This window comes from Pogonomyrmex barbatus, unplaced genomic scaffold (assembly GCF_055798465.1).
Source record: "Pogonomyrmex barbatus isolate J1 unplaced genomic scaffold, ASM5579846v1 scaffold1, whole genome shotgun sequence".
In the NCBI taxonomy this organism is placed as follows: domain Eukaryota; kingdom Metazoa; phylum Arthropoda; class Insecta; order Hymenoptera; family Formicidae; genus Pogonomyrmex; species Pogonomyrmex barbatus.
The window spans coordinates 25,102,992-25,127,358 of NW_028297098.1; the positions used below are offsets into that span (position 1 = coordinate 25,102,992).

Below are 24,367 nucleotides of genomic sequence, written 5' to 3' on the forward strand. Positions count from 1 at the left end.
TTTAATTATAATTTATGTTTATAATGGACGTACCAAATGGATTCTTGGCTACTATTGTTTGTTCTGCTTCCAAAGGCTTTGATTCACCCTCGGCATTGACCGCGGCCACCCGGAAAAGATATTCTTTGCCAGGCGTTAGACCCGTCACCTCGAGAGCTGTAATAAATAATTCACATACTCATTTCAATATTCTGTATTAAATAAATGCTGTAAATCAAATTATATATTTCAAAATATTAAATAATTCAAAAGTATCATGAATGTACATGAAGTAAAAATAAAAGAAATACATACAACTTATTATCTATGGTTTATTGAAATAAGGAATTTGCTAGTATTAGTTTTATATCTTTTATCCAGTTAAGAAATCTGACTCACTTGGCTCGGTGGAACGTCCACAGGGTACCCAGCATCCGGTCTCCGGGTCCATTTTATCCACCTGGTAGTACTCGATGGGCGTACCGCCGTCGTCTTTAGGTCTCTTCCACTTCAGCTTGCATCCCTCCTTGTGTACATCTGACACTTGAAGCGGTCCCTCGGGCGGTGTCGGCTTATCTGTGACCGTTACTTGTACTGTCACCGAGTCCTTGCCCGACGAATTGCTGGCCGTGACAGTGTAATCGCCGCTATCGTCTCGCGACACCGGGCGTATGCTAAATTTGGTATTGTAGTCGGTGTTGTCGATCTGCACCTTGCGATCGGAATGAAGCGGTATCGCGCCATAACGCCACTCAATGTGCGGCGGTGGTTCGCCAATCACGTTGGCGTCGAATTTCAGCATCGAGCCAGCAGACAGAGTAACGTCCCTCAGATTGCGCCTGTCGATCTTCGGGGCCACTGCAATAAACAATTGGACAATCGGTGATTAAATGCCAATGTCAGATTTAGACAAGCATGCGGTTCATCAAGATTATTTTCGGAACGTGCGTACGCGCTTTGTGGTAACGATACAAGGATACTATTCTGCTACAGATCAATCGCTTGCGTAAACTAAGATCATAGCTTTGAGCGCCAATTATTATTAAGGAAATATTTATTATAACTTTATGTAATATAAAAATAATAAAAAAAAAATTATAATCAAACTAGACATAATTGAATTGTTATAAGAAGAAAATATTAAGCTTAATGCCAAATCATAAATATATAATTATATAATTTGAAAGATAATTAAGAAAATTAAGATAAATACTTACAGAAGCGTGGCTTAGCAGTAAATGTCTTGCTAGCTTCGCCAGGTTCTGACTGGCCAGCCTTGTTTACGGCGATCACGCGGAATTGATAATCGTTGCCTTCTATTAAACCATGTACGAGAGCTTTGGTGACTGGCGTTTCGGTTTCCAAAGCTTTCTCCCACATAGTACTGTATTTGTCTTTCTTTTCAATAATGTAACCCGTGATAGGCGATCCACCGTCACTGACAGGCTCCTTCCAGGCGAGTTCGACCTGATTGGCCGTCCAATCAACCGGCTCTGGTGCTCCAGGTGCAGTTGGCACAGCTATAAAAATTAGATATAATATAATTAGCAATATTATATTATTTTAGACACATCACACGAAAAATAAAATTAAAAATTAATAGAAAGATTAATAGAAAAAGATTTTTGAATAAAGAAAATCTATGAATGAAAAAAATATATTTGTGATAACGATATTAACAATACAAACTAATAAATTATATATTAAAGGTATTACTGACAAAAATATTATTTTGAGGGATCATAAAAAATATTTCACTTACTAAACGGATCTTTGGCTACGATGGAGCCGAAGGTTTCCAACGGTTCAGATTCTCCTTCCTTGTTGAGTGCCTTGACTCGGAACTTGTATTCATGTCCAGGTGTAAGCCCTTCGACTTTCATTTCGGGTCCAGTAGTTTTACCAACTGGTAACCAGACACCTGTCTCTGGATCGAACTTCTCCACGAGGTAGCCTTCAATTGGTTCTCCACCATCGTCTTTAGGTTTCTTCCATTTAAGCGTGCATCCTTCCTTGTGCACATCGGATACCTCGAGTGGTCCTTCCGGCTTGCTTGGCTTGGCTAGTAAATAAATGGAATTCAGGTTAAATCTTATTTCATCAAAATTGTATTTATAAACTAATTTTATTGTACTTGTAAAATATATTAAAATTTGTGAAAATTACAGACAATAAACTCACAGACAACGGTGACTTCGACTTCGGCAGTGTCGGATCCGTGTTGATTGACTGCTGTGATCTTATAAGTGCCACTATCCTTACGTTCAGGCTTGTCATTGAAGAATTTGCTATTATAAGGCACGTTCTGTATTCTGCGGTGCGTGGTCTGCTGGATACTCTTATTATTGATCACCCATGTAACGTCTGGCGGAGGTTCGCCGATAATTTTGACATCGAAGTGGAAGGCTTCATTTTCGCGCACAGTTATGTCACGCAAGTTTCGTCTGTCAATCTTTGGCGCGACTGCACAATAAAAAAAAAAAAGATTATTACTATTTAAATAAATTTTTCTTTTCTATTAGTTTTTTTTTAAACAATTGGTTTAAAAAAACTTTTACATTAAAAAATGATTTTAAAACCTGACTCGAGATTTTTTTCATTAAAAGAAAGTATACTTTAAAAATTCTAAAAATTATTTAATAGGAGATTAAATTAAGATATCCATAAGTGATGAACTTACGTCTTCGACACTTGGCAGTAATGGGTTTGCTGGCATCGGATGGTTCGCCAGGACCGGCAGCGTTAATGGCTTTGACTCTAAATTCATATTCCACACCCTCATCAAGATTGTCGACACGGCCTTTGCAATCCGGTCCGGTCTCGCACGCTTTGATCCATTTAGGTGCGCCTTTCTCCCGTTTTTCAATCACATATCCGGTGATTGGAGATCCGCCGTCTTTCAACGGCGGAGTCCATCGCAGATCTACATGATCCTTGTCCCAGTCGGTCGCCTCCGGACGTCCTGGTGCACCAGGTTCATCTGTAAAACGTAAACAAAATTGATATTATTTATCTGGACTCAGAAATATAAATAAGATATTTTGATCATAAGAAAAATATAATCATTAATAATTGTTAAAAACTAATTAACAAAAATTTCTTAATTTTCTTGAACTCTAAAAATGACGGAAAACAAAAAAGTATTATTTATGTAATATTCAAAATTTTAATGTAAACAATTAAATTTAAAAGTTAAATAAAAGAATATCGTTGCAAGTACATAAAAAAATAAAACGTGCGAAAATAATGTTTAAATCTTGTCAAGAAACATTGGAAACTGAAGACTTTACCGAAGGGATTTTTGGCGACGATGCCGTGTTCAGTCTCTAACGGTTCGGATTCACCCTCCGCATTTACAGCCGCGACTCGGAACTTATACTCTTGTCCGGGCACCAAGTTCTCCACTGCCATAGTAGGTTCCTTGGTACGTGCGACGGGTATCCATCTTCCAGTCTCCGTATCCATCTTTTCGACCACATAATGATCCAAAGGTGCACCACCGTCATCCGCGGGTGGATTCCATTTGAGAGTACAACCCTCTTTGTGCACGTCGGATACTTTGAGTGGTCCTTCAGGTTTACTAGGCTTATCCAGCACCAGGATTTCGATCGATGCTTCATCTTTGCCGGAACTGTTCTCCGCCTTTAAAGTCAGCGTGCCGCAATGTGCTCTGCTCGCCGACGAGATCACGAATTTGGTCTTGTAGTCTTCCGTTTCGATAGTTAAGACATTGCCGGATTCCTGCTTAGCCTTGTTCAAGAACCAAGTCTTGCTTGGCGGCGGTTCACCCGTGACTTTAACATCCAATCGAATAATATTACCAGCCTTGATCGTGATGTCCTTCAAGTTTGTGCGATCGATCTTGGGCGCGGCGTAGCGATCCTTAGCAGTCAGGGTGTCGCTGGGCTCGCTAGGCTTGCTCTGACCACCTTTGTTCACGGCCTTAACACGGAATTGATATTTTTGGCCCTCCACAAGATCTGGCACTTTGGCTTCGGTTTTGTTGCCCGGAACTTCTGCGGCTTTCTGCCATTTGCCATACTGGTCTTTCTTTTCGATGATGTATTTCTCAATCGGAGCACCGCCATCCTTCTTCGGGGCTTTCCACTTTAGGTCCACATGATTCTTCGACCAGTCTTTCAACTCGGGTTTACCAGGAGCATCAGGCTCAGCTGTAAAACAGATATTTTAAAAGATATTATTATTATATTATTAATATGTATGTAATACATAAGAAGCAAGAATATTGAATTGTAAAATGTATAGCATAAAGTGTATAGTATATAGTAAGTTATACAGTATGTACATGAACATTTTGTTAAATTACATTATAATGTTAGATTTATTTATATAGATATGATAAATACGACTATTATGTTCAAGAAAATATTTTATGTGATAAAATTTTCTTAATTTAATATAATATAAGAAAGGTAAAGAGAAATAAATTTTTAAAATATATTTATAATTAATTTGAAATTATATGTATATTTACTAAGTTTCTATATAATAAATTAGAAAAGTAACTAAAAAAATTAATTGCAGAAATTAAGCAAAGAATAATGTAATAGATGAGATACTCACAATAAGGATTTTTGGCGGTCGTTGGTATTGATGTTTCCAAAGGTTCGGATTCGCCTTCGGAATTGACAGCTTTGACACGGAATTGATAATCCTTACCTTCATTCAGACCAGATACGTCTGCCTCTGGAGTCTTACTTGTACCACATGGTACCCAACGCCCGGTGTCTACGTCCATCCTCTCGATGACGTAATGATCAACCGGTTCGCCACCATCATCATCAGGTTTATCCCATTTCAGTTTACAACCCTCGGCTGTCACGTTGGATACTTCGAGCGGTCCTTTTGGTTTGCTAGGTTTGCTTAGTACCTGATAAATATTGAAATAATTAATTAGATTTATATTCTTAAAAAAATTCAATTTACAAAATTAAATTTGCAAAGTGATTGTTATACGAACCTGAATCTCAACGTCGACCTGATCGGTACCGCTATCGTTCTTGGCGATAACGGTGTAAGTGCCGGCGTCCGAACGTTGAACTTTGTTAAGAATAAACATAGTATGATAGTCTTCATTCTCGATCTTGAGTCGGTCCATACTCTTCAGCACCGTCTCTTTGCGTTTCCATGTCACGACTGGTGGCGGTTCGCCTTTAATATCGGCCTCGAGTCGCAACATCTGGCCAATTCGCATAACTTTCTTCTGGAGATTCTTACGGTCAATATGCGGTGCCACTATAAATAAAATTGATAATATTATAATAAAATCGTATGGATGTAATTGTAATAATTAAAATGAATTATAGAATGCTTACGGAATCGAGGCTTGGCGACGACACTCTTCGAGGTATCGCTGGGCTCGCCAGGTCCGGCCTTATTGACCGCCACGATTCTGAACTCATATTCATGACCCTCTTGGATACCATCGGTCACTTTAGCCGCCGTACGATCTCCCGGAACCTTAGCGACATCCACCCACTGTCTACCCTCTTTGTCTCGCATCTGTACAATATATTTCTCGATCGGCGCACCACCGTCGTCTTTGGGCGGAGTCCATTCGAGATCGACAAAGTCCTTGTCCCAATTCTTGAGTTCTGGTCGTCCAGGTTTGCCTGGTTCGTCTGAAATAAAAAAAATAATATATATTACAAAATGAGATAGATAAGGAAACATACATATTATTTCAAAATCAAATCTATTTTAAGTTGCTGAATTACAAACTTAATTTTCCGAATTTTGAATACGTACCGAAAGGATTTTTGGCTATGATAGATTTGTCCGCCTCTAAATCATCGGATTCTCCTTCTCTGTTGACGGCTTTCACGCGGAATTTGTATGGCTTGCCCTCCTGCAATCCGGTAATGGTTGCTTCAGGTTCGGTACTACGACCGCAAGGAATCCATTGTCCTGTGAGAGGATCCAGCTTCTCGATCTCATAGTATTCGACTGGTGAACCACCGTCGTCCTCGGGTTTGTCCCATTTGAGTTTGCAACCATGTTTGTTAACATCGCTTACTTCCAAGGGACCCTGAATTGTAAAGAAAATATTTAATATCTTATTCGATTTCTGAGTCAATTTATCAAATAGACAATAATAATTTGCATTAGACAATTAGATAATTATTTTATTATCTTCAAATATTTTCTATTTAATAAATAATTCTTTAAATTAATTTTATTCTTTTTTCAACTAGAATTATATATTCTGAAATTATTTACATTTATTATAATATATAAATAATATGTGCATGATTTATATGTATATATGTAAAGTAATATATGTAAAGTTTGGACGCGTCCATAATTTATCATATAAAAGATAAAAAAACAAATTTTTACCTTTGGTTTGCTGGGCTTGCCAAGAACGGTGATTTCTACTTCGGCAGTATCCTCGCCTACTTCGTTCTTCGCCTTGATGACGTATTTGCCAGTATGCGCACGTTTAGTCTTGAGAATAAAGAACTTTGTATTGTAATCAATATTGTCGATTCGTATCGTGTCGTCCGATACGAGTTCCTTGTCTTTGAAAGTCCAAGTGACTTTTGGTGGCGGTTCACCAATTATGTTCACGTCTAGAGTTACGGTAAGGCCAACCTTTATCGTTACAGGATTCAGATTCGTGCGATCGATGTACGGTTTCACTATAAAATAAAAGTTAAAAAATTAATTATTGCTGAATTTGCTTTCTTCACAGAGATATAAGATTTAACTTTTGAAGACAGATAGAATCGCACATAAGATATTGTTCATGATAATTTTTTCAACGACATATTTTCATATTTTTAATCGTCCGTGATAAATTATTGTAATTTATTAAAACAAATTAATACTTACACCAACGAGCTTTAGCGGTGTGAGGATTGGTGGCCTCGCTAGGTTCACCAGGACCAGCCTTATTAACAGCTCGTACTCTGAACTGATATTGATTGCCTTCTTCTAAACGTGGAACTGTGCCAGTACACACAGGCCCTTGCACTTCAGCAGCCTTGACGAAATTAGTACCAAACTTATCCTTCATCTCGATTATATACCCAGTAATTGGTGCACCACCGTCTCTTATCGGTGGTTCCCACTTAAGCTTCACCATGTTCTCCGACCAATCAATGATTTCTGGAAGTCCAGGAGCCGCTGGTGCATCTGAAACATTCAAAAAAAGTATCTTATAAGCTTTCATACTCTTTATTAATGATTAAAAAATTTAAAAAGTAATCAATCTAAGAATTATTAAAGAAATGAAAGAATTTTTAAATTCTTTTTCTTTAATAAAATATAATAATTTTATTAAACATTTTTAAAGAATAATGAGAAAAGCAATAATTAATATCATCTACATTATTAAAATAATGTATCAATACATATCTATAATAAAATTAATTATAAAAAATAATAGTATCTCTAATTACAAATTTTTCTGTTGTTAAGAGAAATATTCTTCCTCTCTTTCTATCTTTCTCTTTCTTACGATATATCTATTATTATTCAATCTAAAGATAGAATAAATATATAAATATATAAATATATAAATAGAAATATATGTAAAAATAAAGACGTATGCGAATGTTGTAATCAAGATTAGATACTATACCGTATGGATTTTTAGCTACGACGCCAACGTCGGTTTGTAGAGGTTCCGATTCTCCCTCTTCGTTCACAGCCTTCACGCGGAATTCGTACTTATGGCCGGGCTCCAAACCAGTAAGCGTGTGTTCAGTTTTTTCAGGATCCACGATACCAGCCGGTACCCAACGACCTGTTGTCACGTCCATTTTTTCAACTAAGTAACCGGTGAGAGGAAGTCCACCATCGTCCTTCGGTTTATCCCACTTCAATTTGCAGCCCTCCTTGTGTACGTCGGTGACTTCCAGCGGCCCTTCCGGTTTTCCAGGCTTGTCTACAAAGTTTTACGTAAATACGTATTACATAATGTTTTTTCTAGTTGCTTTCAGCAACCTTGTTTGATATAATTTATATCATTTAATTTCAATATTTAGAATTAAATTTAAAAAAAGAATATGAAATAATTTACTTATATTTCATTGGTTACATTGGTTACATTTTTTATTTCAATATTAAACAAAACAATTTATATCATAAGTAATTCATATTGTTATAAAGACATTCGTTATAAAAAAATTCATATTGTTATAAAAAATTCGTTTTAGACATTTAAGTTCAAGAGAAATTCAAATTATATTTAAAGTTTACTCACCGAGAATATTGATCTCCACATCAGCCTCGTCTTGTCCGGAATCATTCACAGCCTTGATAGTATATTTGCCAGTTAATTTGCGACTGGTATTTGTTAACTGGATCTTAGTAAGATAATCTTCGTTGTCGATCTTTACATTAGCTCCAGTTTGGAGTGGCGCATCAGCAAAACTCCATGTAATTGTTGGAGGAGGTTCACCTTCGACATCGACTTCTAATTTCACTAGTTGACCTGCCCTTACTTTAATGGTCTGCAGTTTATCACGATTAATGTGCGGTTTCACTGTAAAAAATAATATTTATACAGTATTGCATAAAATTATTTTGCTGTAATTATGAAAATCAATATTTATTATTTTGTATAAAATATAATAATTTAAATTTTAATGTTTAGAAAGATTTTTAAATCAGAATATAAACTAAAAATAAAATTTAAAATAAATTTTAAATTAATTTCAATATTAAATTATATAAGTTAATTATAAGTTGTGACATGGTGTCGTGGGATCGCTCACAACAAGGAGCGTTTGCTCCAATTAATTAAATCCCGCATCCACTCGTTTGAGGGGGGAGAGGCTACTGAGATACTATAAAATCTGAGATACTATTGAGCGTCCAAATAATCGTAGATGATTCTGTTCGAGATTAAATCGAACTTCGTTGACTACCTCAATTGATTATTGTTCATACGAAATCCATTCTTTTTCCTCCTCTCTCGTGCCCCGTTCCGTGAACCCTTCCCTCTATCGCATATAAAATTGAGTTGCCGAGCTACCGTCCGCGAGTCTTCGGTCAAATCGCGTGAGAAAATTATTAAAAATTTTGAGTGCGATTAAGTGACACCCAACATTCCGTAAACTATGATCGCGACAACCTCGGAGCGCGGGATTGGAGTACAGTCGACGAATTCGAGACCGATTCCGGGGCAGCGATCACGATAAAGTTTTAATTTAATTTGTTACGTAATCCGCAAATATTTCGAACTTATGTATGTAATAGGGAATACATTCAACTGTAATTAATTAATTAATTTGATATACTTACAGAATCTTGCTTTTGCAACGTGCGGCTTGGTTGGATCACTGGGCTCCGATGGTCCGGCTTTGTTAACAGCACGAACACGGAATTGATAAGTGGAACCTTTCTTCAAGCCGGTGACGCGACCCTTTGGTTGTGGTGAATCGGTGACAAGAGCTTCCTCCCATTGCGACGAGGGTTTCTCCTTCTTTTCAATAATATAACCGGTGATCGGTGCACCACCAGTGTCTTTAGGAGGTTCCCATTTGAGATCAACGCGATCGACGTCCCAATCCTCGAATTCCGGTGTTCCAGGCTTGCTTGTAACATCTATCAAACAAAAAATATATTTAATTTAATTTTTTAAAAATATAAAATATTAATCAACGTTACTGAATATATTTATCTGTAAAAGTAATAAATTAATAAAAATAAATTATTTGTTTTATTAATAAAAATAAATTATTTGTTTTATATCAAATTATACTTTGATAACAAAGCTTTTTTAGAATCACGGATTTTTTGACAAAATTAATGAAATTTTTACCTAATGTTTTTTATTTTATATTAATTGATATTATTTTATTATATTATTTTTGATGCTTTTTCGGATAATTTAATTTGGTAAATAATTTTCCATCTCAATTTAGCAATATTGTTTTAAACTTACCATAAGGATTCTTTGCGAGCGTGGATCCATCTGATACAAGAGGTTCTGATTCTCCTTCGTCATTCAAAGCTTTCACTCTAAACTCGTATTCATGACCCTCTTGAAGACCCTTTACATCCATTTCAGTGTCTGCAGTACGGCCGACCGGTATCCATCTGCCTGTTGCTTTATCCAATTTTTCCACTTGGTATCCAGTGATCGGCTTGCCACCATCGTCTTCCGGTTTACCCCATTTGAGCTTGCAGCCGTTCTTTGTGACATCCGCGACTTTGAGTGGTCCCTTTGGCTTTCCAGGAGCCGCTATACATGAGAAATCATCGTGCATTATTTTAAATTAAAAAGAGAAAAATATACACAATTTATCTTGCCACAAAAAAAATATTAGATTTAAATATACACAATTTATCTTGCCACAAAAAAATATTAGATTTAAGCCACTCACATAAAATCGTCACTTCGACTTCCGCCTCGTCTTCGCCGTGAGGATTGACAGCCTTGATTTTCCACAGACCAGTGTTTTTACGCACACTATCAGTGATGGTGATCTTCGTGTTGTAATCAACATTGACGATCTCGATGTTCTCACCGGATTTTACTTCACTGCCGACGTGGTACCATGTAATCTCAGGTGGCGGTTCACCGCGCACATCTACGTCGTATTTAACAGTTTTGCCAGCCCGTACGACGATCGGTTTCAAGTTCGTTCTGTCAATTCTCGGTTTCACTGAGGCAAGCGAAATTATATAACATTATTATTTTATTATTTTCTACATAGAAATGAAAATAAATATAAATTTTGAAACGGTATTTCTTCCACAATTTTTTTTCTAATTAATAATTATTAACACTTATTCATTGTTAATTATAATTATACTGTAATATAACAATTATTAATTACAATTATAATCAATTATAATTATAATTTATATATAAATTTGATAAAAACTTACGAGCTTTATGCTTGCAGATCTGCATCTTTGATGCATCTGACGGAGGTGAAGGTCCAGCTTTGTTCACGGCAATGACTCGGAATTGATATTCGCCTTTTTCTTTCAGATCGGGTACTTTGCCCTCAAGTTGATTTCCAGGAACTTCGATAGCCTTTTCCCAATCAGGCTTGTATCGATCCTTCTTCTCAATAATATATTTCTCAATTGGTGCTCCTCCGTCAAACTCAGGCGGAGTCCATTTCAAGCTTACAGATTCGTTATCGTAATCGGTGATTTCGGGCGTTCCAGGCTTCAAAGGTTCGTCTAAAAGAAAATCATTCAATTTAAGCTAGAATTTTAAATATAATGTTTGTCTTAATGGCACAATTATATACAATCATCTAAAAAAATTAAAACTTTATATTTGAATTAAAATACAAATTTAACGCTAAGTGTTAAAAATAAATGTTTACTCATGCAATTTAATATTTAATATTTTATATCTTAATAACTAAACTTTTAGATAGAATATTAGATAGAATATTTTAAAATTTTTAAGGGATAATTCTGTAAAAATCGAAATTTATTAATGTGATATTTTGATTAAGAAAAAAATTACTTCATGTATTAGTTGTAAAATTTATAAATAAATAATTGATAAAGTAATTTAAATATATATTTCTTCATTATTATTTACGATAAACGTTCAATGTATTATTTAATATAAGAAAAATATACCATATGGATTCTTGGCGACAACACCGCGATCGCTTTCCAAAGGTTCCGAATCGCCCTCGTCATTGACAGCTGTTACGCGGAACTTATATTCGCTTCCAGGATTCAAGCCAGTGATTTCAAATTCCGTATTTGGCGAATTTCCAGGCACTTTGCCGACTCTGACCCATTTACCAGTCTTCGTGTCCATTTTCTCGATTTCGTACTCTTTGATCGGCATACCACCATCATCTTCCGGTTTCTCCCATTTCACTTTGGCCGAAGTGTTGGTGACATCGCTAACTTCCAATGGTCCCTTAGGAGCATCCGGTTTCCCTATGTAATTTAATTTGATCATTAAAATTTTTTTATTCATGTCTCTTCCCTATTTAAAAATTAATTCCTGCAGTTCTAATATAAAAATTAGATAGTAAAATATTAAATTGGCGAATATTATTAATTTATTGATAAATTATTATGTATAAAATAAAATGATTAAGTGAAAAGATTTTATTTTTTAAAATTAGACTTACCGAGCACAGTGAGTTCGACAGTCTCTTCGTCTTTGCCGTTAGCATTTTCGGCAATCAAAGTGTACTTTCCGGTATCCTTGCGCATCGCATTCACGATCGTGAAGTCCGTGTGATATTCGACATTCTCGATCTTGATGCGTTCGGTAGTAGTTAATGGGATATTATCTCTCCAAATCCATCTGGTCTCTGGTGGAGGTTCACCAGAAACATCCACAGACCATTTATGAGTGCGACCAGCTTTGATGATGACTGATTTGAAGTTGGTTCGGTCGATTCTTGGTCTCACTAAAAATTTTCCCAATTTTATTATCTATGAATTTCTCTCTTACAAATATTAAAGTAAACAGAATTATAAAATTCTAAATTAAGTCAGTAGTTAAAACATCTAATAAATTAAATCGAATTAAAGCAAATTAAATTATTAATTTATTTAAAAAAATTAAAATTTTAAATGTATTGTTTTTAATTTTTAACACAAATAAATTTGAATTATTACAAGTTTGCTATAGTGTTTAGAACAAATCTTTGGATAATTATTGAAATCGTGTCGATTATACGACTAAAGTACTTCAAGTACTTACAGTTCCTGTGCTTGCAAAGATGATTGTCCGTAGCATCGCTGGGCTCGCTAGGACCAGCTTTGTTGTGAGCAAGAACGCGGAATTGATACACCATCTTTTCCTTAAGGCCTTCCACTTTGGCTTCGGGAGTTGAATCAGTGGTCTTCATTACCTCAATCCAATCGGGGGAGAATTTGTCCTTTATCTCGACGGTATAATGAGTGATCGGCCTGCCACCGTCGCTCTTCGGTTTCTCCCATTTCAAAGACACGCTGACGTTATCATAATCAAAGATCTGTGGCTTACCAGGTTTACCAGGCTCGTCTGTCAAAAGTATTACAAAATTGATTAATAATCAAAAATAATAATAGTATTTATTAAATTAATTTTATTTAATTACTTTTCCTAATTTTATTTTGCAAATTTATTTCTCTTTACGGAATAAATTTATTAATTGTTAAATTATTTCCATGCAGAAAAATTATTAATCATTAAAAAAGTTAGACATATCCTCACCATAAGGATTTTTCGCGAGAATAGCTTCCTCGACCTCCAAGGGTTCGGACTCGCCCTCCTTATTGACTGCCTTGACGCGGAATTTGTACTTCTTTTTGGGCGTTAAACCAGAAAACGTGAAAATCTTTTCATTAGGACCAGTTTCTCCAGCTGGAATCCATCGTCCAGTGTCCAGGTCCATTTTTTCCAATACGTAACCCGTAATATCGGTACCGCCATTATCCTCCGGCGTGTCCCATTTGACTTTAACGTGATCGGAGCGGACTTCCTCTACTTTGAGAGGTCCTTGCGGAATCGACGGTTTATCTGCAAAAGAATAATGAATTATATATTTTAAACAACATACATGTTTCAAACAATTAAAATTAAATTATCATAATAAAATGAACATTCTTTTTTTAATTTAAATTGCTTTAACTTCAAATTTCTAATTTTCTTTAATTAAATAACAGAAATATTTAATTTCCTAAATTTTATAAATAAACATTTGTTTAGACATAAATGTTTATTTTGAATTTTCATACAAAATTCCACTTAAAATTTATTTTAATTTAATCACGAAAATTGTGTAATTTGCAAAACTTTCTAGAGATATTAAGAAAATGTGATAGCTGAACTTACCAAGAACGACGACATCAGCGACGCTTTCACAAGTGCCGGAACTATTCGTCAGCACTAATTTATATTTTCCGGAATCAGATCTAGTCGTTTTCCTGACTGTCAATACAGTATTTCTTTCGTATTTGTCGATTGTGATTCTCTCGGCCGCGTCCTGAATGATCTCCTTTTGGCCTAGATACCAGTGCACCTCCGGTTCCGGTTCGCCGGCGTATTTGATGTCATATTTGATGATTTGGCCCTTTTTAACAATCAGGTTTGTGAGACCATCACCGACGATGTACGGCTTAACAAATCGACACTTGGCGATAATCGGCTTGGTAGCATCAGATGGCTCACCAGGACCTGCTTTATTCACCGCTCGTATCCTGAATTCATACTGCGTGCCTTCCTTGAGACCGTCAATAGTAGCTTGAGTTACGTCACCCTCGATTTCCTTGCCTGTCACCCATTCCTTGCCGAATTTCTCTTTATATTCGATTACATAGCCGGTAATGGGTGCACCACCATCGTTCTCGGGTTTTGTCCATGTTAAATCAGCATGATCTTTATCCCAATCAGTTACCTCGACATTCGTGGGTTTGCCTGGCTCGTCTGAAAGATATAAAAGTATCTTCGTTTAATTCTTTTATTTTATTTTTTTTTTAAACATATTTATGAATTGCAAAATCTATATTAAAAATTTGTTGCGTTCAAATAAAATCATTTTATTAATATTTTCTTTAATTATTAAAAAGATAAACAGTTTTATTTTGCGTGTGAAAGATGATATTAATTTTAATAGATAAATTCCAAGTAATCTGAGTTCGATAAAACTTACCCCATGGATCTTTGGCTAAGACAGGTTTGGCAAACATTGCCGGTTCGCTGGAACCGAGTTTATTTACGGCTCGTATGCGGAATTTGTATTCTCTCTTCGCAATTAAATCTTCAACTTTATAGACACATTTCTCGCCCGTCATAACTTCGCCTACACTATCCCACTGAGATTTCAAGCTAAGATCGAGGCGCTCGATGACGTACTTTATGATAGGTGATCCGCCGTCATCCTTCGATGGCTTGAAGGATACGACGCAGGAATTCTGGAAGATTTCATTAACTTCGACGTCGTACGGCGCAGAGGGGACATCTAAAAGAAATAATTTGTAAATAAGATGTAAGATTTTATGAGTAAATTTTATACGAAAGTACGAACCTTGCATAACGATATTGACATCCTTTACTTCTTCGCCCTGGTTATTTCCGATTTTTATCTGATAGATACCAGACGACTCGCGTTGAGGTTTCTTGATCTTATACGTGACCTTATCCTCACCAACGACGATTTCGACGTCCTTAAGAGGTAGCGCTTTGCCATCTTTCATCAGCTTCGCTTCCACTTGACTCTGCTTGGTGCCCTCGACTATGGAGATCAAAATATTAATAAATAAATATAATATAATGAAATATAATAAAATAAATATGATTTTTTTCAATCCAACATTACTTCATCATAATTATTAAATTTATTGCTATTGTATCATGCAAGATATGAGTGATTACCTTTAAAAGGCACAACAAAGACCAATGGTGCGCTGCAGGGTCCTTCGACTTTGTCGGGGAAGTCGACGATGGGCTTGCTCTCGCCTTTCTTCACAGTGAGCTTGCAACTGCTCGTCAGTTGGCCGCTCTCGCACATAATCTCACCATCGTCCGTCATTTCCAGTTTATTAAAAATTAACTGATGTTTACCGCCACCTAGATTCTTGATCTCCACTCTCTCATTAGGTTCAATCTTCTCGCCGTTGAAGTAAAATACGGCCGGCGCGGTCTGATCCTGAAGCTCGACATCCAGCACCAGCTTTTCTCTCTCTACAGCAACGGTGTCCTTTAGCTTCTTATTGAAGCGATTGGCATCTGTAATTTACGAAAAGATATTTAATTATATGAGCTTTCTTATAAATAAACAACTTTATAAAACGTTATAAAACGTTATAAAACTTTCTTATAAATAAACAAAAATATATTATATAAAGAATCTTATTATACTTACAGTTTATCACAATTTCAGCTTCGGTCTTATCCGCGTTACTCACGCAAGAGTAGAGCCCGGCGTCCGTGACTTTAATGTCTTTAATGATGAGCTTCCTTTTCCTGCCTTCTTCCTTGATTTGCACCCTGACGCAGAAATTATTTATAAAAAAATGTTCTTGAAATCAGAGACAGTGAAATTAAGAAATTAATTATTAATTTAGCTTAAAGAATTGTTTCATCTATTTAAAAATACCTCTTGTCAGGTGTGATCGCCTGGTCACCCTTGAACCATTGAACTTCACCCGCGGCATCGTCCAATTCGCAAAGTAAAGTCAATGTTTCCTTTTCTATCAGTTGCTGGTGTTTCAACACTTTGACAAACTTATAAGGATATTCTAAAAAGACAAAGTAATTTTCGTAAGAATTGAAAATTTTAAATAAAATCATACTCAATCAAGTTACAATTAAAAAAAAAAAATAGTACCTACCAACTATAGTAAGAACAGTTTCGGTTTTGTCTGTCTGCTTGTTTATCTTGCAAGTATATTCCCCGCTGTCTTCGAGAGTCGCGCTCCTTATCGCCAATCGACACACGCCGGACATGTCTTTGGAAATACTGTACTGGTCTCCATCCTGAAAAATATCAGCAAGATTTTTTTAATATCGAAATACATTTCGAATATTAAAAATTTATTCAAAAGTTCGATTATTAAAGATTTATTCAAAATTTTGTACGTAATAAATTACCTCGAGTTTCGTTTTGCCTTTGTACCAGGAAACTTGCGCCATATTGGAACTAACTGTACATTCCATATAAGCTTCATGCTTGGTAAAGCCGCTAGTTTTCTTCGACAACGGCTTCAGGAAGCTATACGTCGGATCGGGCTCTAAAATTTAAAAAATACATGAATAAAAACATTATTTAATATTAAATGTATATATAAATATATATATGTATGTATATATACGTATAGATCAGATATGTGTCAAACAGACAATAGGTAAATTCGTAGCATTACGCAGGCAGGCTTTTATTTAACTCAATTATTAAAGAGAAAATTTATTAACATGTTACGTACCATCTACATTAAGGAAAGCCGTGCTCGATACACCGGCAATTTCGATTGTGTATTTTCCAGTGTCTTCCACTTTTGGTGGAGTGATTATAAGCTGATAGCAATCTTCCTCATTTTTGAATTTGTATTTCGCCGATGGGAATAATTCCTGCACAAAAAACAAATTATTTAGCATAAATTTCTTCAGTCTTTAATTCCATTTTTCTAATTATTACAGAAATGCATTGCATAGAATGTTTCAATTAACAGTTCACAAAATATGAAAATATAATTAAGTAATTATTTCTGGAAAGAAACACTTACGTCTTTTCGGAAGAACCACTTCGGCTTGGCGTTCGGTTTCGAAAAGTTCGCTTCGAAGACGACCTTCTTGTCTTTGCCTTCCTTGGCGTATTGGTCCACCAGTGGCTTCAGGAAACTTTCTTGTTTCTGCGAAAGAAAAATCACTGATTAACTATAATCATATTCGAAAATTCAGCCGGGAAATCCAATTGTTCAACATCGACAGCGATCACTTTGACAGGCTATAAAAAGATGTAGTAGGAAAAATCGGCGGAAAATTCGAAAAACAACATTGTCTCTCCGTACGAGCAGAAGAACGGAGAGCGAGAACGACGAAAAAAGGAATAAAAACGAACTTTTTCTAGAAAAGATTCTAGAAAAAGAGAAATCTTTTAATAAAGACAAACATTTTTAAAAGATTCGATCGACTGGACAAGCTTGTTTTCAAGCCTGCGATTTGTCATGCTTATTATTGTTAAGATTTGTTAAACGATTTTGAGGAAAAGAAGAATGGAGAGATTTCCTCAAAAAAAGTAAAAAAAAAAATATTCGCCATTGCTCGAGCAAAATGCGCGAGAAAATAATTACTGGAGAAGGCGTTGCTTATGATACATTTAAGAGACGACATTGACGAGAAAAGATATTATTTGATACTAGGGAAGCTAACTGTGAGTATTTTACATAGCATTTTAATTATATTATAATTTAAATATATTTACTAAATCCAAAACATTTAAGAAATGATTTTTGGATAAATAATATTTAATATTGAATAGTGACTTGATAAATAACCAATATTGTGCGTAATATTCCAGCTTCAAAAAATATTGTAATATTGTAATATTCTACATAATTTATTTTAACTTTTAGATAATAGTTTAAAAAAAATCTTTAAAAAATGCAAAATTTGACTTATTAACAATAATTTAACATTTTTTTAATTATGTTAACCATTTTTTCATTGCACAAATTATTCACAGATTAGGATCCCTGCGAGTAAATTTTAAAATTAAACAGAATGTGCTCTCGGAAAATTAAACAAGTATTAGAAAAAGTGAAGTCATAGATCGAGTCAGAAGATGCAAGTGAGAAGCGACGTAATCTTGATCATAAGTAATTAATACAATAAAATTTATTGAAGGCAGAAGAAAATATAGAATTTGGGGGCGAGGCAATTAATTAAAAGAATCGTCGAGAGCGAGTTCTCGAGCGAGTCAGAAAGAGAAGATAGGCAGATCATCGAGTTTTGGAGACTGTCGAGGCAACAGCGACAGGCACACAGATCAATATCACGTGAATTTATTGATGGAGAATTCGATTCACATGAGAATCGGTCCAACCTCCGTCTTGGTGAAGTGATGCAGGATTGGCCAGTCGGGTATTAATTCGGCCAGAGACGGCCTACGCGATCCACTATTCTAGAAACAAGAAAAGGCACATCCGCGATCACAGAATTTTCTCGGAACATGTCATCATCGATCTTGCTCGCTGATCGCTTTCAGCGGAGAATTATGGTGGGCTTTTATCTCGAATTTAGTTGTCATTGCTAGCCTTATTCGTGCTTGACTTCGTAAATTTTTTGAATTTTCTTAATAAATCGTCACTATTCGTTATTAACAATTATACATGATTACCTTAAAATGCTTAATTAACTTAAATAGTTACAATCATTAAATAATTATAACATATTAAATAATTACACTTATCATAATGATTAAATCGTGTTAAATTGTTATAAAATATTATTAGAAGTACAACGTTAAATATTATTAAACGAAATATATAATTATTATCACAAATGTTTAGTTATTTAAACGTCGTAAACGTTGCTATTTTTAGTAAATACATACTTTTCGTTCACCATTTTTATTTACAGTGACTTTTTTGCAAGTTTTTAGAGTCATGAGTGAATCATATGACTTAACAGAGCCAAGTGCGATAACAAGGAACGTTATTTGAATAATTTATTTTCTTTGTTTAAATAATGAAATTGTATGTTGATAATGATCTAAGTGTGATGTTATGTATTTTAGTTCGAAAACATGAAAGCATGTGCATGCGTGATGATAAGCGTATGTGATAATAAGCCTCATTTTTAATTAAGCCAAACGTGAGAAGCGTGAACAATTCAGCTGCAATTTTTATTGTGTTTAGTCTTATTAAAGTCTATGAATAGTATCTCCATATTTACGTTCGTGTCTTCATTTAAAAAAAATTTTAGAGATTATTTAAAAAGCGCAGGCCAAAGGGATCTCTCAATCGTAAATAGTCGCAAGAATTTCGAAAAAAATTTTGAAAAAAAATTACAAATCCTAATGTAATTCAATATCGTTTTTTGCGAAGCCTAATTGGATCAAATGTAAATCTAAAATTCTTGCGAATAACTGACTGGCTTTCGTTTTTATTGATTTATTCGGTTTACATCCTCAGTCGAATTGATGTAACCTGCCTTAATAAAACAAAGAGATCAATCACATTACTTTGAACATGTCGCGCAAGAGCCGATCTCTTTGCTGTGTTATAACAACACAATCTTTTTATCTTATCTCGCTCAAAGGGTCAAATTTACAAAATCCAAAGAACAAAGGGTATTCTGGCAAATTATAATCATAGAATATTGAAACGCAAAAAATTTCACGAAAAAATTTTTTTCTTATAGTTTTCCTAATCCGTAAAATTTTAAACAATTTTTTTGCACAAGATAACTTATGCTGTATCTTAATCCACTGTTCAGCTCAAATTTAATTAACCAGAATACCGCGCAGGAAATAGAAGCCTTGCGGGACAGTTCTGCTCTCTGTTTCGTGGCTTTTTGGAATCTAATGCAAGGATTGCATTGCTTTAAGATTTTTTTTTCGCGAACCTTCTCCTTGGCGTGTGTCGCTAGTTTTGGCCAGTCGACGATTAGCTCCTGCAAACTTGGCCTGCGCTGAATGTCGAAGATGTCCTGCATGCCCGGCACACACACATCATGGTTAATGCCACTCTTATACAATTAGCCAATTCCGATCATCAAAGAACTCTGATTTAAAGGAAGATTCGATAAAAATGAAAAAGCTCTGAAGAAAAATGGTGTTAAATAATTTCTCCTAGTTTTATAATGTGTTTTCTGTTATTAATCCTTTTTGATTTATATCTATTATTAATGTTTTATATGTAATTGTTTCCATAAAGCACAAACTTTATAGCTATATTGTATAACATTATAAGTAATAACATTAATTTTTAGTACTAGAATCTAAACATTATTGATCAATTATATCAGAGTTCTTTCTATCATTTCCTATAATACTTCTATGCATTTAGAGATAATGCTTTTCTTCTAATGTGAGAAGTGTCACATGCAATAGGTTCAGAATAACATCAATTTTTATAGTACAAAGTAGTTCATATACAATTCATACACAATAGTTCATATAGTCATAATAGTCACAATAGTTCATATTATTTTTTTTCTACTAGCAACTTTCAGGCTTTTCAGTTCGTGCTTGCTTGTTAATAAAAAAATGTATAATAAACATCAAGATACAACTAACCCTCAGTTTACGTGTGATAAAACAATTTTTACAATAAAATTTTCATTTTATATATTTTGATCTCGAAATTATATCAATTCCTCATAAAGTTTGATCTATCAATATAGAATTTATCTAAAAAAATCAAAAGAATAAAGAGGGATAGATGTAGTGCAGCGAAGTGCAGCATTAACTCTAAACTATACATGAAAGTGCATATGTTAAAAGTGAAAAAGAAAGTTACGTCGCAAAGTAGTGGCACGGGGAAATAGAGAAATTATATGGCATAATCAGAATTTATAATTATGTCGCGAGAGTAGAGTTTTAAATATTTCGACAACGGCTCAAACATCTACTATTCTGTAATTCTTTCTCATTTTCTAGTTATCGTTGTAAAATTATTTATTTAAATTTTAACATTTACGAAAAGAAAAATTGTAAGTTTTAACGTGTCGTCAGTGTAGGATCATCATACTGTCATCGTCATTATGAGGTTTATTAGATCGCTCGGAAAAAAACCTTAAGCCAGCTCCAGTTAGTTTCACCCTTCTTGACGAGGGAAATTCGAAAGATCTCCACACCCGCTATCACGATGACTATTTCCTCGCCATCTTGGAACCAACTCGATCCATGTAGCTCGCTTCGTAACGACTGAGAGACAGAAGTAGATGGAGAAGAGAAAGAGAAAAAGAGAGAGAGAGAGAGAGAGAGAGAGAGAGAGAGAGGAACAGAAAAATGTACTCTAATTCTGAAGATATCACCTTTAAAAATTAAGTTATACTACATAGAAAATTGTTTAATATATTCACTTAATTATTATTTATTCTATCAATTAATTATTTTCTAATATCATTATAAATAAAAAAGATTTATTATTTTTCTTTATTTCCTTTATTTTCTTTCTGATTAAATAAAAATATTTTAATTGCTAGGATATAATTATTGAATGAATAAAAAAAAAGAGAAAAAATTCGAATTAGAATCGAACTTAAAGAATTATTTTTAAATTTAAAGAATATAGTCTAATAGCAGGCGACATTAAATTTACATGTCTCAAATCAACATCGACATGTTACCTGTTTTTACATTCATCATGAAGATATCAGGCTGTTAATGACGTGCTGAAGTCACATTCGCACATCCCCATTATATACATTACATCGATAGCAATTGTAAATACGACGCGTAATCAACTTTGTTCGAAAAAGTTAAACAAATTCAGTTGCATTAATTAAATTTATTTCAAGATAATAACATCCATATAAAATTTAATGGTTCTACGTTGATTAAAAATCAATTAATTACTAATTGATTTTTATTTGCTTAATAATTTTCCTGCAAAATTGATACTATTTGCATGTGTGTGTTTGGAAAAATAAATAAAAACACGTACCTTTTCCACTTTCTTCAACGCCGGCATGGGCTTTTCGACTTCCTTCAGGTCTACCTTCTCCTGCTCAGCCTCTTCTCGTGCCCATTTCTGATATTTCCTCTTTTTCAACATAGCACGGAAGTCCATGCCACTGGCGTCTGTCATAAAATTCATAATAAAATTAAAAACTAAAATTAAAAATTAAAATCTAAAATAGCGAACAACTTTGGTGTCATCATTTTAATATTACAAAAATTAAAGTGTATATCAAATATTAAATTAAACATAATAAAATAAAAAACGCTGAAATTTCTTAAATATGAATAAACCAAATGGAAAAATGCGCTACGTGTATTTATTTGTTATTCTTGTAGAATTGAGACGACTCACCGGAAACATAGAGCTGCATCTCGGCAGAATCCTCGCCGTGGATGTTGCTCACGACGATCTTGTAAGTGCCCTCGTCGTTGGGCTTCGTCTTCCTCATGCAGAGGGTGATCGTATTGGTCTCCGAGTCCGTGAGGAACTTGAAGCGTCCACCCTCGATGATCTCGGTGATGCCCTTGTAAAATTTGAAAGTTGGCGCGGGCGTACCCTCCACCGCGACGGTGAGATACGCCGTCGAGTCTGCAAAAAAAAAATAGCTCGTTTGAATACTAAACATGAACTAGAACATGAAAAGATTACGCATCTAAAATGTCGGTGTAATCTAAACATGGTCCCAGGAATTTACACACAAATCTAATATTATTGCTGTTAATTGTATCAATTTTGAGGGAATAATCTTTTCAGAATTTTAAGGACCAATAATTCGAGAGGAAAATGCAATACCTTCGACGGCAGAATATGATTCCTGGACATCGACGATCTGGGGTGGTCCACCTGGCCCGACATCTCGCAAAGGTGTGCTAGGTAAGTTGATCCTATTCTCAAGGTCCGCCACGCTGGGTCTTCTGATGTCCGCTGTGCTCGGACGACGACGCTACATCATTCAAATGAGAATGTGAGCATACACATATTTACATACATTTTGCTATCGCATTTTGACGTAGGCAATTTCGAAAGGCTTTTGAATAAAAGCGAGAATATTTAAAGCATGGCGCGCGACGACTTCCGCCAAACACTTCCGCAAAATTGTATTGAATTTTATTTATGATAAATCGATGTAATTAGAATCAAAGAAACGCGAAGTGACATATAAATATTTCATATACAGTATTACATATATATAAAAAAAATAATAATTAAATGAATATTTAGTTACCTTCTACAAGAATTTTTTCTTTGATTTTAATTTCCTTTTGTAATAATAAACATTGTTTTTGTTATTTCTTAAATTATTCTCTAGCAAAACAGAATTGAATAAACAGTAAAAAAGTATAAAAGTAAAAAAGTAAAAAAGTGAAAAAGTAAAAAAATAGAAGTCGCCGTTGTTCTTTGAAAAATCTGCAACGTTCATGCGATTTTACATATTTCTTTACACTTTAATTATTTACATTTAATCATTGTAAGTTAATGTTATTTACGAGTAAGAGTTAATTCATATAATTAGTCAGCGTTACATTTCAATCATTAGTTCACTGTGTGTTAGTCACTGAATCGAGTGAGTTTTAATAATATTAGTAACAACACTAAAATTCATTCCTTTTCTCAAAATACATTGATTAGCAAGATAGGATAACTATGGGTAATTTCACATGATGAATTTCCGACTTCCATGGCAAATTCTCGAATGGCCATTACGATTTCAAGGATTTTTCTTACTTAATTTCAACAATAATTTTGCAAGACAAGCTAATTGTTTAATCTTTAATTTAATTAATTTTTTATATTTTACGTTTATATTTTCAGTGAAATATTTTAGAAATTTCAATATTAGCTTACTCGTCTTGCATTTTTGTATGTTCCTTTTGGTTTGTGTGCAAGGAAAATGATTAAATAAATAATTAATTAAGCATATAAAAATTCCTTGAGAACGCAAAGTCGGTCGGGAAACAGATAGGAAGTATATTAATCAGATGAATAAGAAATTGGAGAAAGCAGGAACGTAATTTTAAAAATTCTTGAAAGATGGCTGTTTTATAATAACAGAAAATATAAATACGTCGATCTTGAAACAATTTTACATAATTCCTGCTTTCAACTTTAAAAATAAAACATTACATTATGTTTAATAATTCATTATTTTACGATGATATGAATATATGAAGATTATAATATTCGCGCGTTGATGCAAAGTCAATGCGTGAAATCGTGATAAAAGGCATTTGTCATAATATATAAATCGCAAAATGCGAATTATGAGTTACGCATGAGGGATGAGAATTTAAAGCTGGAATGAAAT

At 34.4% G+C, this 24,367-nt stretch overlaps 1 protein-coding gene across 1 annotated transcript in view; it reads right to left on the reverse strand.

The window, feature by feature from the left end:
* The window catches only part of bent (projectin protein bent), a 92,792-nt gene that overhangs the window by 21,052 nt on the left and 47,373 nt on the right, over window positions 1-24,367 (reverse strand). The window contains exons 75-111 of the mRNA XM_089085319.1: window positions 22,855-23,005; window positions 22,414-22,650; window positions 22,045-22,181; window positions 18,477-18,554; window positions 17,158-17,283; window positions 16,858-17,002; window positions 16,526-16,665; window positions 16,267-16,411; window positions 16,032-16,173; window positions 15,798-15,922; window positions 15,308-15,661; window positions 14,961-15,167; window positions 14,586-14,894; window positions 13,769-14,359; window positions 13,148-13,453; window positions 12,653-12,955; window positions 12,072-12,356; window positions 11,563-11,874; window positions 10,846-11,148; window positions 10,338-10,619; window positions 9,896-10,195; window positions 9,253-9,555; window positions 8,210-8,491; window positions 7,586-7,891; window positions 6,835-7,137; window positions 6,340-6,641; window positions 5,749-6,028; window positions 5,316-5,621; window positions 4,961-5,235; window positions 4,564-4,870; window positions 3,270-4,151; window positions 2,660-2,959; window positions 2,161-2,442; window positions 1,742-2,041; window positions 1,197-1,499; window positions 379-837; window positions 34-156 (exon numbers count right to left, since the gene is read on the reverse strand). Of these exons, the coding sequence (XP_088941445.1) occupies window positions 34-156; window positions 379-837; window positions 1,197-1,499; window positions 1,742-2,041; window positions 2,161-2,442; window positions 2,660-2,959; window positions 3,270-4,151; window positions 4,564-4,870; window positions 4,961-5,235; window positions 5,316-5,621; window positions 5,749-6,028; window positions 6,340-6,641; window positions 6,835-7,137; window positions 7,586-7,891; window positions 8,210-8,491; window positions 9,253-9,555; window positions 9,896-10,195; window positions 10,338-10,619; window positions 10,846-11,148; window positions 11,563-11,874; window positions 12,072-12,356; window positions 12,653-12,955; window positions 13,148-13,453; window positions 13,769-14,359; window positions 14,586-14,894; window positions 14,961-15,167; window positions 15,308-15,661; window positions 15,798-15,922; window positions 16,032-16,173; window positions 16,267-16,411; window positions 16,526-16,665; window positions 16,858-17,002; window positions 17,158-17,283; window positions 18,477-18,554; window positions 22,045-22,181; window positions 22,414-22,650; window positions 22,855-23,005 (10,291 nt within the window). The remainder of the gene's footprint in view (window positions 1-33; window positions 157-378; window positions 838-1,196; window positions 1,500-1,741; window positions 2,042-2,160; window positions 2,443-2,659; window positions 2,960-3,269; window positions 4,152-4,563; window positions 4,871-4,960; window positions 5,236-5,315; window positions 5,622-5,748; window positions 6,029-6,339; window positions 6,642-6,834; window positions 7,138-7,585; window positions 7,892-8,209; window positions 8,492-9,252; window positions 9,556-9,895; window positions 10,196-10,337; window positions 10,620-10,845; window positions 11,149-11,562; window positions 11,875-12,071; window positions 12,357-12,652; window positions 12,956-13,147; window positions 13,454-13,768; window positions 14,360-14,585; window positions 14,895-14,960; window positions 15,168-15,307; window positions 15,662-15,797; window positions 15,923-16,031; window positions 16,174-16,266; window positions 16,412-16,525; window positions 16,666-16,857; window positions 17,003-17,157; window positions 17,284-18,476; window positions 18,555-22,044; window positions 22,182-22,413; window positions 22,651-22,854; window positions 23,006-24,367) is intronic.